This window comes from Pleurodeles waltl, chromosome 4_2, assembly GCF_031143425.1.
Source record: "Pleurodeles waltl isolate 20211129_DDA chromosome 4_2, aPleWal1.hap1.20221129, whole genome shotgun sequence".
Lineage (NCBI taxonomy): Eukaryota > Metazoa > Chordata > Amphibia > Caudata > Salamandridae > Pleurodeles > Pleurodeles waltl.
The window spans coordinates 1,034,573,545-1,034,593,108 of record NC_090443.1 but is presented as its reverse complement, the minus strand read 5'-3'; the positions used below and the strand labels follow the sequence as shown (position 1 = coordinate 1,034,593,108).

Sequence of the window (19,564 nt, the reverse complement as noted above, 5' to 3'; positions counted from 1 at the left end):
AACTCTAAATCAGGCCCTTTGTTGCCTAAGGGGCATCCTACCATGTAGTAATGCCACACGGATATCGTGATCAGTTCTGTCAAATGCAATCAATAAATCTAGAAAATTAGGAAGGAGCTTGGGGCAAGATCATCTTAGCCGAGGGGAAGGTGGCAGTTCCATTCAAGCCAAGGAGGACGTCAAGTTTGGTAAAGTAACTTGGTTGATGTTATAAAGGTCTCTGGAGAGCGGCTTTGAGCCTCTGAGAGTTTGTCCAGATGTGCATCAGGTGGGGAGGAGTCATGCGGATGCTGAACGAGAGTGATCATTGGACCAGTTCGTTGCAAGAGGTTAAGGGGCTTCTATAGTTTTCTGTCTTGTAATGATAAGGGCCACTTTGGGGCCTTCTTCATGAGTAGGGGTCTGGCGATGTTCAAAATGGCATCAGAGGATCAATTAGCGTCAACGAGACCCGTCTCGCTGGGAGCCAGAATGTCAGTCTCGCTCAAGCACAATAATGCTACTAGGTCAGGTAAGTTATCAGCTGGTCATTGGCAGCTGACTAGTATGACTTTAAGGTATGTATATTTGCTTGAATTGTGCTTAATTTAGGAAACATCTATGTTCCTTAAAATAGCAAGATAAAGAGTTTGTTGAGTTTTCTTCGTGCATCATCGCCTTCGACCTGTGAATATCACATGCCCAGCGCGAGGCCTCATGGGACGTCTTTCATGTGGCATATTATGCAAGGACAGTGTTGTGATTCCAAGCCCGATGAGTAGATGGGTTCTGTGACATCATGCTCATCAGTAAATTTAAGGGCCTCATTTACATCTCGGCCGATGGGTTACTCCGTCATAAACGTGACAGATATTCTGTCCGCCGTATTACAATTCCATTATAGCCTGCAGAACTTGTAGTATGGCGGGCGGGATATCCATCACATTCGTGATAGAGTAACCCCTCCGCGGAACTCTATATCACGCTTACGTTTTCTAGAATGATTCTTGGTGTGTTTGGGTTTCATGATAGCATCTTGGGTGATGTTTGCGGACAGGGATGCTAGGGGGGTCGATTGAAAGATGGGGTAGAAAGGTATTCTCCATTGCTTATACTCTCTATAAATAGGCACAAATATTATAGTTGCAAACACTGGCACCAATGTTAAGGTAAATCTACATTTCCCAATGTAAGTAACCTTCACAAAAGCACCTGTATTGACACACATGGGTTTAGTGAACATCAAGCAGTGACTTCACAGTTTAAAAGATAATTTGGATTTACTCTTTAAACACTATTTTAAGTTTCAAAATAAGTCATAGTGAGTCACAAATTAGTTCAAACAATTACTTAAAACTGTTTGCCCCACATTTCATCAAACTTAACGTGCATATATGAACTGCTTGCCCATGTGCACATTAACAAATGGTAAACACTACCTCAGCCGCTTGAGAAAAGGCACATTGTACATGCTCAAGACGTATCTATAGTGTAGCTTTGTGCAGAAAGAATGAATTAATAATGAGTAAGTGTCTGAAAAATAAGATTTGTGCAGTAGTGCACGAAGCCAGTGCCAATGTAAGTTTAGTTTGGAGTATCCATTTGGATGAACAAAGATTATCTTATACTGTGTGTAAAACAATTATTAAATAATGACTTTAATATTCACAGTGCTTTTGGCTGCAGGCTGGAATCCCTACTGCATCACCCAGAATTCTGTGACTCTTGTGATACACACAGGCACATCTGCAATGACCGCATTACCGACTGAGTTTCATAACATAAATGAATACATTTCTCACCAATTACTTTAACTTGCATTTATTTTTCATTTAAAGTATGTGCTTTACATTTTACGTGCATTTACCTGAAGGTAAAAGGCTAACAAAATAATCACAAGATATTTTGCTCTTTTAAGTCACGCCTCTGACCCCGCCCCCACACTCACCGACCCCCAATGTACTCAAGATCAGAGTTCCTATAGTGTTTCTAAAGCACTTCACCAGCTGGTTTACATTCATTGCATTCATAAGTCTAACATCCATTGGATCAATGAATGTGCATTCACAAAAAGAAATGTACATTCATACATCATCTACACACCTTTGCTCTTACAGGAGCAAGTCAACTTAACATATACCAAGTGAACTGACCAAGAAATAAGCCTTTTGAACCAGGAACACAATTTGCTGATACATTCCCTCTACTAAACAAATGCAAACAGAAAACATATTCATACTAGACCACTCTGCACTGTGCACTACATAACCTTACCTAGTAACTGTCATTAGTTTAATACAAAGGAGGTTTGTTAGGGTTTGGCAGATGTGAGGCGTATGCCAAAAATTGGCAGATGCCTCGTCCATTCTATTTGGAGGGCACACATGGGGGTATCTTCAGAGGTTGTGTTATATGACTAACTTGGCACTTATCATGTGACAAGAGGTTGCCATCTCTGTTTTTTGTCGCGGCTGGAGAGCTGAACGATGATTCTCTGTTGGAGGGGCACTTTGAAGCGCACCCTTCCCCACTGGTACTACATAGTTAATATTGACCCTTTTCACCACCGTAGGATAGCTCAGTGTGTTTGGCACCTGTTGCAGTGAAATGTCTTTAACCAGGACTCAGCAGGTTTGAGTTTAGACTGGTTGGATATGACCTTCTGTTTTTCAGGGCAATTTTTCTGTTGAAAAAAAATGATATATTTTACTGAGATTATTATATAGTTATAATGCAAAACATAACAACCCCTAGAATTTGTCTGTAATGGTGATCAGCAATGCTCTCCACTTGGATCCTGCATTCAGCAACCCTGTTCCCGACACTCACTGTGCATAGCCTTCAACCACCTCTTGTGGCTTCTGGGTGCAAGCAGCTGACTCATGCCCTGCTCTCTGCACCCTTTCCCGAGTGCTTGCTGGATGCAGCCTTTGGCTGTGCACAGTACACTCTGGGTGCAGGGCCTGGCTTTCAGCCAGACCTTGCACTGAGTGCCACATTCTGTGGTCACAAGCAGTAGAAATACTGGAGTTATGTTCCAGTTGTTTACAATACCTATCGAACTTCAGTGCTTTTTAAGGTTTTGCATCATAACCATAACACTGGGCGAATGTTTATGGTTTTCCTTTTAACTATCAATAGTTAAAAGCCACAACACTCCTTAACTAAGAATTTTTCAGTGATGTGTTTAATGATGTACCTTAGCTCCTGGCAAAGGTAAGATCCTGGCTTTGGGTGCCGGGGGGAGCCTCTGCCCACACCCCGTGTCCAACCCCGATACCCCAAACCTGCTGCGATGTGCTCAGCGTAGTTGTGGGGTAGGGTGTGCTGTGGCCAGAGGAGATCATGGCATAGTGCATAATGTACACGGGGGAATCAATCAAACAGGATTTGTAAAGCGCAGCTAACCGCCTGACAGGGTATCCGAGTGCTTCCAGGTCCCAGAGGCTCACTCGATGAGTCAGGCCTTAAGGGCCCCTTGGAATTCTGGGAGTGAGATGATGGTCTGGAGTTGGGTTGGGAGGCTGCACAAAAAAGAGGTGAAAAGGCGAGAAGAAAGCAGAAAAAATGAGGGAAAAACAAGGAGAAGGCAGTGAGAACGAGGGAAAAGCAAGGAAAAAGCAGTGAAAAATTAGGGGAAAGCAAGGAGAAGACAGGAGCGAGAGCGATGCAGCAGCACGAGGGAGCCAGGCCTGGGACCAGCTCTCCAATGCGATCAGTAGTGCATAATTTGCGCCACCGAGTGTCGGTGTTCAGCATACAGATGGGTGGGTCTAAGAGCCCCTGACGAGCCAAATCTTGGAAACGTTTGGTATGCAAACTGCGCAACAAACGCAATATAAAATATGACAGACTTCAAAATCCAAAAAAGTGTATTTCTATAACTTGCAGGAGTGTTTCACCCTAGCACATCAGATTGTATCACTACATTGAGAGGCATTTATAGAAAGAGACAGTTTTTAAACATAAATATAAAACTTTTCATGCCTCCTGCCCGCACTGTGACAACAAGGACATTAGTGGATAATAGGCAAGTCACTTGCCGTACACTATGTGTGTGACAAACTCCTACATAGAGCAACAATGCACTCACAACAGAGGTGCTTGTGGAGCTCACGCCCTGAAGTCATGTATTTCAAAGTGCGCTCATCTGCAATAAGGCAAAAGGAAGCACCGTAGAATAAAGTATTAGCCTGGGATCACACAGTTTGGTCACGTGGGGAAGCCAGGACAATCCCCAGCTTTGCTGATTTCACACTGTGCCTTTCAGCCACTGGATGGGAGTCTGTTTCAACTCTTGCTTTACATGAAAGGGTATTTTTGTATGTAATTCTGGGTGCATTAGGTTACAGCGTGGGTGGCTGGTAGAAGCGACATTAAAGCTCGGCTTGGTTTCGGCTCCAAGGTCAACGGGAAGCTCGAGCCGAGCCAGAGCCAGGCATTTGGCTCAGGGCTCACTCAAGCTTCCAGACGCTCGTCCACCTCTAGCTAACAGAGGCAGCACCGATTTCTTAACACTGGCACTTATTTATGACAGTCGGCCACACGGTGGCGCCGTCTGACTGTTTTTTAAAGCGAGCACAGCCTCAGTGTGCTTACCAATGTCACATGTATTACTAAATAATATTAATCGTGCCAGCCGTCCCAGGCCATTCTCACAGCTTTGAGTGGCCTGGAATAATCTAAACCATTTGTAGAAGTTTAATGATGAGCAGGCAGCGTCGCTACTGGCATTGTCATCGCTGCAGGGACAGACAGACGAGCTATTCGAGGATGCTGGGAAGTCTGGGAGCTCCCTCCAGAGGGGCTGCAACACCCAGGACCTTGTTAATTACTTTAATGCATAAGCAGAATCTGTGCCTGAGATAACTCCAAAACCTCCCCTTCACCCATCACCAATCAAACATCCACTGTCGGCCTGTACATCTCACTGCAGCCATCCAGGGGCAGAGAACATGAGTGCCTGTCTCTCTCTCTCTCTCTCTCTCTCTCCCTCTCTCCTCTCTCTCTCTCTCTCTCTCTCTCTCTCTCTCTCTCTCTCTCTCTCTCTATGTCTCTCTCTCTCGCTCTCTCTCTCACACACACACACACACACACACACACGATCTCTCTCTCACACACACACCAACACACACTCATTCTTTTTCCCTCTCTCTCTCTCTCTCTCTCTCTCTCACACACACACACACACTCTCTTTCTCTCACACACACACACTCTCTCTCACACACTCTCTCTCACACTCTCTCACACACACTCTCTCACACACACACTCACATACACACATTCTCGCTCTCGCACACACACACACACACACACACACACACACACTCACATACACACACTCTCTCTCTCGCACTCGCACACACACACACACACACCCACACACGCATTCACTACTCTCTCACACACGCACACATGCACAGCCAGGGTCGTAGCGTGGTCAGTAATATTGGAGGGGGACTTGTGAGCTTCAGATTTCCCAACAATCACGCTGGCATTTAAAGTTAAAATACATTATACGACAAGCAAGGTGCATGAGAGGGGCGTAAAGGCAGTGCTTAATTTGTGCTTGTTGTTTCTGGTGCTGAGCACCAGCACTTAGGGGGTTATTCCAACTTTGGAGGAGGTGGTAATCCGTCCCAAATGTGACGGATTTACCACCAGCCGTATTACGAGTTCCATAGGATATAATGGACTCGTAATACGGCTGGTGGTATATCCGTCACTTTACCGTCACTTTTGGGACGGATTACCACTTCCTCCAAAGTTGGAATAACCCCCTTAGTCTTCTGCCTCAAGCATTTACTGAGACCAAAAGACACATATGGGAAAGATGGAGGAAGAGAAAAACGAAAAAGCGTCACAAAGGTAGAAAGCAGAAAGCTGCAAGAGTGAACTGAAGGCGCAGGGAGTGGCTTTAAAAGAATTGAAGAGGCCCGAGATGACTTCAGTATTACGCTGCCTCAGTATTCTGTGTTCGCACATCTAATTGCAGCAGCCACATGTTTAAGAGGAGAGCTCTGGTCACCGGCACATTTTTATTTACAAATTAAGCAGTGCTTAAGGGGCACTGGAAAGGGAGAGGCATGCAGATTTCTAGGAGTACAAAGTGAATGAAACACAATGGGGGTGATTCTCACCCTGGCGGGCGGCCTCAGTTCCCCCCTCCAAAATACCGCTCCGCGGTCGAAAGACCGCTGAGGGTATTTTGGCTTTTGCACTGGGCTGGCGGGCGACCGCCAAAAGGCCGCCCGCCAGCCCAGTGCAAAAGACCCTTCCCACGAGGATGCCGGCTCAGAATTGAGCCGGCGGAGTGGGAAGGTGCGACGGGTGCAGTGGCACCCGTCGCGTATTTCAGTGTCTGCAAAGCAGACACTGAAATACAAAGTGGGGCCCTCTTACGGGGGCCCCTGCAGTGCCCATGCCATTGGCATGGGCACTGCAGGGGCCCCCAGGGGCCCCACGACAACCCATACCGCCAGGAGAACCGCCAGGAACAGGATGGCGGTATGGGCTGTCAGAATCCCCATGGCGGCGCAGCGAGCTGCGCCGCCATGGAGGATTCTAATGGGCAGCGGAAAACCGGCGGGAGACCGCCGGTTTTCCGCATCTGACCGCGGCCAAACCGCTGCGGTCAGAATGCCCTGCGGGGCACCTCCAGCCTGTTGGCGGTGCTCCCGCCAACCCTGGCCGCCGGGGTCAGAATGACCCCCAATATTTAGTAAAATAATCAACATTTTTAGAGCTTTCAAAACAGATGAGAGAGCATGTGTGTGTGTTTTCGTCGGTGTGTGCATGAAAAAAATCTCAGGTGAAATCTGAGACACCTCACCACACCCGACTGAAAGCAGCCGTGTCCGACTATACATCAGAAAATACATTTATGAGGGGGTGTATAAGACCCCAAACGCCCCCTGAAGCTACACCCGTGACCACAGCTGTGTTGGGCCCCACAGGAATATGCTGATCTCGTGGAGGTGCAATTTTCAGACATACACAGATCTCGCCAGCAAGTGCATTAACCTCCAGAATTTTCTCACCATTATTATTATTCACTGAAATTTACTGGGCACACAAGATCTCTGCAGCAGGTGCCTTAACCCCATAAGATATTTTAAAATGCAGACTTTGCAACCAGTTAAGCAGAACAGATTTACTAACAGGCTCCTTCTAGAGGACATTTTCTTCGTGGCAGAGTTTTTAAAAAAAATGTAGAAGCTGACGCCCATACATATGTATATTTATTTTTGCACAACTTCGGTGTAAAATCTCATTTGTTAAATATTGTAATTTGCTCAAACCTACAAATGATAGACCTGCTAAACATATGTGTGAGGCCTTAAGATCTGATGTCACTTCTTGTGATGTCATTTCCTGTGTGACTCATGGGTTGAGATGCCATTCCAGTAATGCCACATGCGATGTAATGCTCTGATGTTATGCGCTATTTCATATGCCATGATGTCACTTGCTGTTGGAAAACGGGTTATTGGTAAGGGCAGGTAAGTACCTACACTTAGCAATAGGCCACTAACCTCCACTTAGGTCCAGTGAGGTCTCAGGAAATTAAACCTAGCTCAACCCTTGGTAGCTTGGCAACGAGCGACAAGGCTTAACTTAGGAGACAAATTGTAAAGTATTCAAATATCACAAAACAGTAGTTAAATAAAACACAGGAAACAGTTTAAAAATCCAAAACCAATTTATAAAAATAGATTATATTTTTATCTTTAAAATGACACAAAAACAAATAAAATCGGATAAGGGGAACCGGAGATATGAATTTTTAAAGAATTATTGTTTTTTAGTGCCTAGAAACAAAAAGCGCCAATCGGGTCATCTGGTTGCACCTCGACCGGGGCAAAGTCACAGTTTAAGGCCTAACGCGATGGAGCCCGGCTCAGCTACAGGCCGCGGGAGGCCTCGGTCAAAAGTTTACCTTCGCATTTAGTTGTTTTTCTGAAGATTTTCTTCAGCGGGACGAACCTGCCAGTCCAATCTGACCTCCTGGAACTCTTCTCCGGATACGCGTCGCTGGAATCCTCTGTGGAGATTTTTACCTTCGGACTTAGTCGTTTTTTCGAGGTGAAAATCCTTCGACCGGGGTAAACCTGGATCTTGATCCGACGTCCTTGGAGCCCTCCTCGGATACGCTGGCTGGGAGGTCCCTGTCAACTTTGTACATTCGGACTTACTCTCTTTTTTCGAGATTTTCTTCACCGGGACGAACCTGCAAATCAGGCCGTGTCGCGGTTGAGGCAAGCCGGCTAGAGTTGCCACGGCGGGTCGGTCCCTCTATGGAGCTTTTTTTTCAAAAGTTCTCCAAACTTCTCCAAACTTCTGGATCTTCTCCCAGATGTTCCTTTAAGGTTCTTTTGGGGTCCACAGCTCACCCTAAGGGTCCAGAAGCTTTGAGATGATCCTTGGGGGTGTGGTCTACAACTCCCAGAATGCACCTGGCGCAAACTCCTTTTTGGCCACTGGGCAGTTGTCAGCTGGTTGATTTCTTCAGGAGTTTGGTGCAGGGGACTCTGGTTAGCAGTTTTTCACGTGTAGCAAACAGGGAGTCCCTCCTTGAACCAGTTGAAGCCAGGCAAAGTCCTTCTTGTGGTGAAGCCCAAGTGTGCAGCTGGTGCAGTCCTTCTGAGTGCAGGTTCCAGGTGCAGGCCAGGGGTCCAGCAGGGCAGTCCTTCTTCTTCTGTAGTTCTTCCTGGTAGGGATGTGGTAGGGCACTGAGGTGTGGGTGCAGGTCTGCCAGTTTTATCCTTGCTCCTGGGTGAAAAACAGGGGGTCCTGATTCTCCAATCAGGTGCAGGGTCCTTCCCCCTGTGATGACCAGTTCCTGGGAAGTGTGGCAAAAATCAATCCCAGGAGTCAACATTCCTCAAAAATCCATCATGGCTAAAAGTGGTTTTTGGAGGTTACATCTGGCTGAGCCCACCCACTGTTGTGGCTAAAAATCATAAACACACCCCTCTCCTGCCCTCTCCTAATCTAATCAAGGGGGCACCTAGTTGTCTGGGGTTGCAGGATGTGGGGGTGTTGCTGGTTTGCTCCAAATGTCCTTCTCTGCCTTTGAAGACCAGTTTGGCAGCCCTCCCCCTTCCTGCCTCACCATCTGCTGAAGAGAGATCCCCTCCCACAGGCACATCTTTTTGTGTGAAGTCAGGCCACTTCACACCTCATCAAGGCAGCCTGGCCAGGCTGCCAGAGGCTGGCCAATCAGAGCACAGCAACAAAAACAATGCAGGCTGGAATTGGCAACTTTTCAGGTAAAGTTTAAAACTCTTTGCCTGAACAAGTTATATTAAATCCAACAACTGGAAGTTGTGGGATTTATTATAACAATTAATTTGATACCAAACTCTTGGTATCTGTCACTTAAGGAGACTTTTAAAATTAAAATAAAGTCTCCCCATTCTAGTCTATGAAGGCCATTCACTACAATGAGGGAAAAACGATTTTGGCTGTTTTTACCTCACCAGGGCTTATAAAACTATTTTTATAAGATCCCTGCTTATAGTTACATGGCACCCAGCCCTAGGGGCACACCTTAGGGGTGACTTATCGGTAAGAATAAGGTAGTTTAAGACTTTGGAACTACTTTTAATTCCAAAGTCGAATTTGCATATAACTTTACTTTAAAAGCAGCCAGCAAGGCAGGCCTGCCTTTAAAATGACACTGGGCACCTCAACAGTGCACCTATGGGTGCACTACCTATGCTGTGCCCCCTAAACCTACATGCCCTACCATATACTAGGGACTTATAGGTTGGTTGACTTAGCCAATTATAATTAGCCTAATTTGCATATTGATTTTACACAGAGCACAGGCCCTGGGACTGGTTAGCAGTACCCAGGGCACCATCAGAGTCAGGAAAACACCAGCAAAAAGTGGAAAATGGGGGCAAAAAGTTAGGGGGCCTCTGCAATCAGCCCTGTTTTCTCACACTTGCATACTGCCTAACTTGATTAGCGCACCCCCCACTTCTGTTCTTAGGATTTGTACCCTGGCATACATTCACAGCCATGCAACCTGCGCACATCTACTGTCGACTGTACACACAAACTCACTCCGCTGCACACTCATTCACACTTCTCTCTCACACACACATAAACACACAGCTACACAACCCTCTGCACACTCGTTCACTTGCACACCACTCACATGCACCCTCGACGACACTCACAACATGAGTGAGCATGCTAGTGGGAGTGTGTGCACCCGAGCACTCCTACACACCTCTGTTGGTCCGGGACAGGCCCGGGATAGAGAAGGGTAGAGAGGGGTCAGTGAGTGGGAACACGTGCGCCACACTGGGTGTTTCACTTCCTCATCCCCAAAGCCCTACTGAGGGCTTATCATTTTGCCCACAGAAGGTATTTTTTCTGCCTCACAAGCCAGATGTCCTGGCTTTTTAAATTCAACTTAAGTGAGAGAAGAGCTAGGAAAATGTGAGTTACTGGCATGGAAACCAGACAAACATGTTCATGAACTAACATCTTTACTTTCACTTTTTTTCTAACCTGTGGGGAGTGCTCTTGCCCACTTCTTGGCACCTTTTATTGGAACAGGTTTTGTAAACCAAGAGAGTCACGTCTCAGTCAATCAGATTCCTTCAAGTAATCAGGGGCGACTCCTCTGTAATAGCGGAGGAGCATCGCCCCCTGCTCAGTCAGGCAGTGACATATAAAATGATAATAAAATAATGTTATTACGATTGTATTTGTTACTGTCTGACTGAGCCATGCAAGTCTAGGGCGGAGCAGGGCTGGGACATAGGGAGGAGGAGTGGTGGGCACTGTAAAGTGCGCATGTTGGTTTGGCCGGCTGTCTTAGGATGGCCAAACCGACATGAACACTTATATTTCTCCAACCTGGCTGATTTACACAGGCAGGTTGGAGAAATGGCACAGGCTCCCTGTGTCTGAGCAAGCATCAAACTAGCCCGCTCAGCCCAGTCCTGGTGCTGCTCTCATGCTTGGTATAGCATGAGAGCAGCATCTGGATTGGGAACCTGTGCATCAGTGACTGCCGGGAAGAGAGTGGCGGCAGAGGCGGCCGGGATTGGGATCGGCAGGTATGTTTTTTATTTTTACCCCCGCCCCACTCCTGGCACTACTCCCCCACCACCCCACCCTTGATTGGCGGCAGCCACTACTGATAATAGTCTGCATAGTTTTTAGAGCATCTTGTACTGTGCCCTGTATTTAAGATGTCTTCTCTATCATGGACCCACCCTCCCCGCGCTGACTTATCCTTCTCTCCTTTCATTCATAGGGGCAGTCCATGGGCCGGGAAATCCGAGCGGTCACCTACCTGGAGTGTTCAGCCAAGTTCCGCGAGAACATACTGGACATCTTCTCAGAGGCGGCCACGGCAGCCATTCACGGCATGAAGAAGAAACAGCGCAAGAGGAGGATAAAGAGAGGCTGCGTGTTGTCGTAGCACCTGCTGGTACGCACACCAGGAGAACAATGGACTTGTTAAGCTCATGGACACTTCTTTTCTACGCATCAAGAAAAGGCTTGTAATGCATAAAGATAGCTTTTTGAACACATCAGAGAACCATGCAAGGATGACTGATGACCACTCTTCTACAGCCTTTGCAGAAAGCGTATCGGTAGAAACCTGTTTATCCACAGAAATGTAAAGAATTGCCAAGACCATGTGTGATATTTTGTGCAATAATTTGTTTTTAAGACGTGGTACAGACTTGGAGAAAAGACACAGTGAGACGGTAGCTGCACGGAGCATTGTGATGATGCACATATACTACGAGCAAGAATGGGCTGCCTGACCAATTGTCCTTGCCTATTTGCCACCTGTTGCAGCACCACCGATGTTGCTCAGTTTATGGAAATGTCTTTGTTCTCAAGCCATAATCACTGCCATTTCAATGCTGAGTCTCTCAACTCACAAAGCTTCCCAAACCCCCTCCTTCCGCGGTCCAAGCTTCCAAAGCCACAAATCCACTGCAATATGCTCATTTCTTCTACTATGTTTATACCCCAAGGTATTTTTATGTCTAAAAGAAAACTTATCTTCTTTCAGTGATATTCAGTGTTGTTAACAGCTAATGTTCCAATGGGGTTAGGTTCACTGGGTCAGAACTATTGCAGAACAGTTACACGCACTGGCTCAAAATTGGTTAATGGCCTCCAGGACGCAACTCTAAGTCAGTCTCACACTTATCTTGAAGTGTTGCCCTCCCTCACTTGAATAGGAGCAGTTTGATTGATCAAACATAACAATCTAATGGAATCTAAATGAATGCACGAACAACAAGAATTCCAAGGATTATGAATAAAATATTACAATTTTTATTAAACGGAATAAACTATATTTACTTATACATGATGTGGGGAAACACAGAGACTGATAGTCAGATTGGGCGGATGAGGGAGCCATAGAATTGTGCACTAGAGTAGTACGCTGTGTGGTACTTTAATATCTCTCATATCTCCTCTCTTCTTCATCTACTGTATTTACAGTCATGGATTATTGAAATGTTTCAGGTTATCCTGGACTTGTCTTGGTTGTGAGGTAATTCAAGGTGCAGTTGCCACTGGGTAGCTCTCTGTATGTGGATACTAAGGACCAAAGGTTTTCACTTTCTTTGCTGTGCCATAAAATCATAATGATGACGGCTTGATGCTTGCGCTGTGCATAAGAATCAGCAAAGCACGTGGAGAGTTCGGTTCGCCCCAGAAGGGGCTAGTGTTGTTTGTACCAGTGTGTAAACAATACTACTACACCCCATCACTCTTCCCACAGATGTCCGAAATACCCTTCCAGTACGGAGGGTACCAGAACCCTTCCACAACACACAAATATGGAAGTCTCTGAGCAGGTGGGGTGTTATTACGAGACAGAGCCATTCACAACTTGAAAAAGATTCTTGCACTTGGAGGGTGTTTGGCGCTGGTAAATGTTCAATGAGTGGTGTGTGTTGCCCCTGAGAAGCCAGTCCTAACTAATGCTGGAGGCCAATGTAGCAGCACCATCTTAGCCTATACATTGTTCTTTGTGCTAAGGTGGCCACACAGCCTGGCTCTGTGTTAGATCAGTCCTGCTCCTGCAGCCTAAAACTAAGATTCACCACTAGGTGACTTGTAGCCTAATGCTGGAGTCCTCTCCTATGACCACCAGGCATAAAATGAAGATGCTCACAGAAATTACTTTTGCCTTTTATACTGACTCACCATAGCATACAAGCAGACCCTCTTCTTGAACCCTCATGAAGCCTAGATCTTGCTTGGACACCACAAATGCAGTGCCAAAAGTAGCAAACAGGAGAACAAGAGTCTCCATTTGCATGCCAACTTGGACAATTGCTCACATCCATGTCACAGGACTGCACAAGTAGATTGAAGGCCCTAAGAATAAGGGCTGGGCTGGTATTGGTGTCTTGGTTCCACCTTCCACATAGAGTCCCTCCAGGGGTATAGATGGCCTCATGGTCTCTGGGACATGGTCCGCAGCCCCCTCAGAGATACAAGGCAACTCAGTCCCACCTCCTTCTCATGGGAGTTGTGTGTGGCTCCAATTGATGACAATAGAATGGATATATGTTCCCCATCAAGCTCCCAACGTGAGACTGTGGGACTTTTCAACCACCTTCGGTTGATGCCATCGCTGCGCTGGGAGGGGAATCCCTGATTCCTCTTCAACCCAAAAAGTGTACTCTCTTGAAGGATCTCTCAGTGATCTTTCACTTTTAGTAGTCTCCTTCAATAAGGTCAACACGGTTTTCCAATCGCAAGGGCTACACCCTTTACCCATATTTTTGTGTGGGGGTCAATGCACACCTCAAACCCACCAGTAATGGTGATAAACATCCTAGGACTTCTCTCTCCATTTGCTACAGGTCACTATTGAGATACTTGTTGGACTGGCTAGAATCTATGAATGTGCAAGTAAGAGTAGTAATTCCAGGAAACTGTCTTCTCAAAATGGATACCGTAGATCCTAGGGGGGACAAGAGGTCTTGTTCCTCCCTCAGACTTGGAGTCACAACATTGTACTATTGAAGACTTAGAGATGCAAGAAGGAGAAAACCAGACTCCGAGCCTCCAGCTACACCCCTAGGACACTGAACAAGATCCCACACAGCAACTTGGCAACCCTAATGTCTCCCCACTGACCAACCACCTTTACTCCCAAACCTAGAATCTCCTTCTGCTGTGTACTGGCCTTCTTTTCTTACAACACCTAGTTTATGAAGTATCCTGTTGCCTTGTAGCTAGGGTCATCATATACAAACCCCATGCCTACATAAAATCTGCCTCATTCACTGAACCCTATACAATTTCATATAAACAATTTCACATTTCTTGCAATTCAAAAATGTTTACTTTTAAAAGTTGTTATTATTACATGCAGTCTCTAATATATCTAAAAGGGGTGTAAAGTTGATAAATAAACCGGGGACCCCTGCACAGTGTAGGTCCCGCGGTGCAGGGACCTCCACACCTTCCATTGCAGAAGGTGGTCTCCCCAGCTAGCCGGCGGCTAATGAACGAAGTAGCATCTTAAAAAGTTGCATGGAGAACAAGGCCAGCTGAAGCCTACCTGCTGTTGCAGGGGTGTAAATTAAACACTGGCAGTACCTTAGGAGAGGGCTTTGCTGGGGCAGGACTACCAGATTACATTTTAAAAGCACAACGCAAGACTGGCCTTGAGTTTTTGCTTCTCAGTGGTTGAGCATGCAGGGAATCCGTGATATGTGCCGCTTGCAACTGTGAGTATTGTGGAAGTGTGTGAAGAAGGTGCAAGTCTGTTGAGATATTGACAGGAAAGAAGTGAAAAAAAAATAAGCGTTGGGGTCTGTGATGAGAAGGAGAAGCAAGGAACCATATTCAGAAGGCAAAGTGAAAAGCTGCAGAAGGTGAAAGATGAGGTGTGAAATGGGGGTGGGGATTTCAGAACAATGTGGGTAGAAGAAGGATAGAAGTGCCTCCCAGAGAGGCTGCAGAGGAGAGTGCTGTGCAGAGAAGAGAGATTGTGACACTGAAGACCACTACCCCTTCCACAAACCTCAGTAATAATTAATGGGCAGTCTCAAATTTTCAGAACTGAAACATTTTCTATTTTTTTTACGATATCATTGTCACTCGTTTATCTGATACTGCTAACAACCACTTTCAAAGCCAATAGGTCTGGATTCTTTTAGGCAGTTGTCCGTTATTGTATGATGTATCTGAAAGCTCATCGACAGGCACTAACACTCTGGTCAGTACTATGTTGTGTGAAGCACACAGTTTTGGGTTGAGTGTTTTAAGCAACACCCATAATTATATTGGCCACGCCTATTTGAAATAAATTTATAGTTAAGCTTCTTTGGCCTCACCCATTTTAAAGATACCCCGCCCCCAAACTTTCTTATCCTACTTAAGCACCAGACCCTTCCACAGGCTCCTCCCAAGGCACCAGGCTGCCTCCTTTGAACAGATCACTGTAGATTCTCTATTTTGTAGTTTTTATATCTTTCATTTAGGGGTGAAAGACAATAGACAACTATAACATCTTGTTCAAATGGAGCCCAGGCATGCACTACAATGTCAATTGAAATCATGGTACAACAATACAAATACATGATATTAAAGAAAATAAATAGACAACTATACCATCGTGTTCAAATGGAGCCCAGCCCTGCACCACAATGTGAATTCCACCTGTGTTAAAGAAATAAAAATATATTGATGTTTAAAAAGCATATTTGACATTACAAATATCATGGAAATATATATATATATATACATATATATATATATACATATATATATATATATATATATACACACACATATATATATATATATACATACATATATATATATATATATATATATATATATATATATATATATATATATATATATACATATATATAATTCAACATAAGCTTTATTCGGTCATAAATAACCATCAAAGCATAAAACCACAGCAATCCAAAATTTACGTACATAATAAATAAATGGATAAGAAAAGTTTAAAAAACAGCAATCGCAAGTAAGATGAAATTTTTAAAAGACAAGTACATATATGCTATGCGGCCACAAGGAACTTGCTAACCGCACAGATTAAGACAAATGAAGTATCGCTCCTCAATATCCTAAGGGCAACACTGCATTGTCTTATGCCCATATTCCAGCAAACTGGACGTATCCATTTATGCCGGGAAAGGGCATACGCTGGGCGAAAGAACATAAATTGTGCAACAGATTCAGAAACATGATTACAGCCAGGACATAAATCGGATGTCGGTAGTGGTCTCCAACTACCGGTTAAGGACTTTACCGGTAGACACCCGAATCTAAAACGAGTATACAAGCTCTTACCTACTAAGTCAGGAATAAAATCTAAATAAGATTCAAACTGAGGATACCATTTAAAATCAAGAAATTGTGTTGTCAATCGTCCATATGATATATATAGGGAATAATTATTTCTAACATAAGACCAATAGACAGATTTCCAAAATTGTTTCTGGGACTTCCCCAGATTCTGAGGGTTCTCCCAGTAATTCCCAAGTCCCAAAGTACGAAACCATTTAGACACATACCTAAGCCAGGGGATAGAGGCTGCATTGGGTCTATTTAAAATGTCAGGAAGGGAGTCCCTATAGACAGTGAGCTCTGGTGTGGTCCAAATCCTTGCCCAGAAAAGTAAGGGTCTCAGGGCTATCACGTCAGAGATGCCATTAAGCCCAAGATCCAAAAAGACCGGAGTCAAGGGTGTGCTAAGTGGACATGCAAGTAGAGCTCTGGCAAAACTGTTTTTGCCCACAGACAATTTGTTAGTATTAGAAGAGCCCCACACCTCAGCACCGTAGGCCGCGGCACTCTGCGCTTTTCCCAGATAGATGTTAATAGCCGGAGAAACAGCTTTCGTGGCAGTGCTGTTATAAAAGCGCAGAATGGCACCTGACCTGTGCTGAAGAAGTGATACACTTTTACTAATCTGGTCCTCCCTGTGCATGTTGTTTGTAATTCTTACTCCCAGATAATCTATTGAACGAACCTTGCTTAAGGGAGCCCCATTTAAAGTAATAGTGCATCTCCTAACTGGTCCTGAACTTAGTACCATCAGTTTGGTTTTACTGGCATTAAGTTCCAGGCCGTGATCTGCACAAAAGGCATTAAACCTGTCAAAAAGGATCTGGAGACCCATAGGGGTTTTAGAGATAAGAAGAGAATCAACTGCGAAAAGTAAAATGGGAATTTTTTGCGCATTAAGGGAGGGAGCGTCCTTTTGACAAGACGACACAGCGTGCACCACCTCATTAATAAATAAAGTAAAAAGATTTGGTGCAAGAACACATCCTTGGCGAACCCCCCGCTGGATGCCTATATGATCAGTTAGCTCTCCCAGACTACCCCATCTCACCTGGGCATATGAATTCTCATGCAGCCATTGTAGTAGATAGATTATATTGACAGGGGTACCTATTCTGCGCAAAACTTCCCATAACTTTTCTCTGGGGACCAGATCAAAGGCAAACCAAAGGTCCACAAAAACAACATACAAATTTTGCTTCACCAGGACTACATATTTCCAATATAGGAGAGTCAGCCTGAAGACCTGATCCACCGTGCTAATTTGTGGGCGAAAGCCCGCCTCGAGTGGAGATATATATATATATATATATTACAGTTCTCAGAGCCCCACTGCCAAAATTAATAATAATTGTCTTAAAGAGCATGACCTCATTTCACCTGACAGCACAAAGATTTCCTGCTAGGGGCAGCAATCTTTTTAATCCCATTTTTAGCATTAGTTCCTACAATGTCTCATAGAGCAGCTCACACAAATACAAACATATACACATACACACACATGTCTGCACACCTCCACATATCAAATCAGAAACATGCAGCTAGTCCTAGGTTTTAAGCAGGGGTGTCTCCTCCGTGAGACCAGAGGAGTGTTGCCCCGCTGGAAAAATGCCCCAGAGCAGCTGAAAAATAAAATGGTAATAAAGTTTATTTATTAACATTTTCTTTTTCAGCACCCCTCCTGAACCAAGTGTCAGGATGGGGCGGGGCAATTGCTGCTGAGTAGCAGCAGGGAGTTGTGCACTATGTTTAAAGTGCGTATGTCCTTTTGGCCATTCGTCTTGGAACAGCCAGCCTGACATGCGCACTTAAACTTTTCTAACCTTGCTGTTTTTAGACAGTTGGGTTAAAGAAAGCACAGACCTCCAGTGCTCTTAAGAATGCTGAGAGAGCCCTTTCCCTCCAATCTTGATGTTTCCCTTGAACAGCACCAGGATTGGTTAGTGCAGTTTCCTGGGTCTGCAGCTTCGAAGACAGAACACACAGGAGTGAGGAGGACGTGGTGGCAACTAAATAAGGTAAGTTTTCTTTTTATATTATTCTGTTATTGCCGCCCTGCCGCTTTATATATATGGCAGCCGCCAGTGGTTTTAAACTGTGCTTCTGGTATCTGTAGATTTATTTTTACCTTTTTAAACCTGGCATTCCCTGTTTGCACCGTGCCTTTGGCTAGATGCCCGAAAATGAGAAAGAGGGGTAAATGTGGACGTAGTTGGGGGACTAAGGATGCAGAAAAGAGATGATTAAAGAGGGAGAGATGGTGGTAAAAGGGGTGCTGAGTGATGATATTGAGAGAACAAGCGATGGGGGCGGGATTGAAACACTGACGTCAGTGAGAGCACTTCGGTGGTGGTAAAGAGCTCACGTATTGATACGGTTGGATTGGTTAGTTTAGTAGAGGGAGCTGTCCCAACCCCTACAGTCCACAATAATGTTTAAATATCCCACTGTGAAAAATCCCAGAATAAATTAAAGAAGACGGATTTTCCTGTAAGCTGCACACAGATCCAAAACTTCATCAATAAGTGAGCTCATTACGACCACCAAAGTGCTCTTGACCTCGATGAGCCTGTCCACCCCCTAACAAATTGCCTGGTAGATAAGACAGCTCTAAGATGAAGCATGACAACTAGGTTGGTTTTTCAGGGTCCATTTTTTTTTTTTTCATTACATTCCAGACACACTGTTATTCATTGGGTCCCACACCAAAGGTAATACCCCCAGAAATACATTTATAATTTTCAAGAAAACCCCAGTAAACTTTTTCTTTGGTGTTGCTTTACCAGAATATGTAGCAAACACTGCATTAAAAATGTGCACAGGATCCCAAACACTGTGGCATTTCCCAGGGAGGAAAGTTCCTGGCCTTAGCCATCAGAATCTCATCACCACATGGCTGGTGTAGTGGGTAACTTAGAAACTGTGGAACCTGCTGGGTGTGCTTTTTACTCTGTTCTCTTGGAAAACCACTCTTTCAATATATTGCTAGGCTTCAGAGCTTTGTAAAGATTGGAAGAACCTGGAAACAGAATAAATGTTAGTAGTAAGGTGAGATAAGAAAACTGCACTGAGATCCAATATACTGATTGGTGGAGTCAGAACAGAATCTCACAGTGTGGTCACTAAAATGTAAAATGGTAAAGTATGGGTCTTGAAATGATAAGTACAGCTTTGGAATATTGGTTCTACTACTTAACCAAACTGTTTGATCTCCAGCCAGTCATATTCTGCATAGGTTTTTGT

At 44.8% G+C, this 19,564-nt stretch overlaps 1 protein-coding gene and 1 long non-coding RNA gene across 2 annotated transcripts in view; one reads left to right on the top strand and one right to left on the bottom strand.

Moving 5' to 3' along the window:
• The window catches only part of RHOD (ras homolog family member D), an 89,494-nt gene extending 77,182 nt beyond the window's left edge, over nt 1-12,312 (top strand). Inside the window, exon 5 of the mRNA XM_069232946.1 lies at nt 11,262-12,312. Coding sequence (XP_069089047.1) covers nt 11,262-11,429 — 168 coding nt within the window. The 3' untranslated portion in view covers nt 11,430-12,312. The remainder of the gene's footprint in view (nt 1-11,261) is intronic.
• Nucleotides 1-19,564, bottom strand: part of LOC138293655 (uncharacterized) — a 65,596-nt gene that overhangs the window by 6,452 nt on the left and 39,580 nt on the right. Inside the window, exon 2 of the long non-coding RNA XR_011203070.1 lies at nt 15,611-15,658. This is a non-coding gene — a long non-coding RNA (uncharacterized lncRNA). The remainder of the gene's footprint in view (nt 1-15,610; nt 15,659-19,564) is intronic.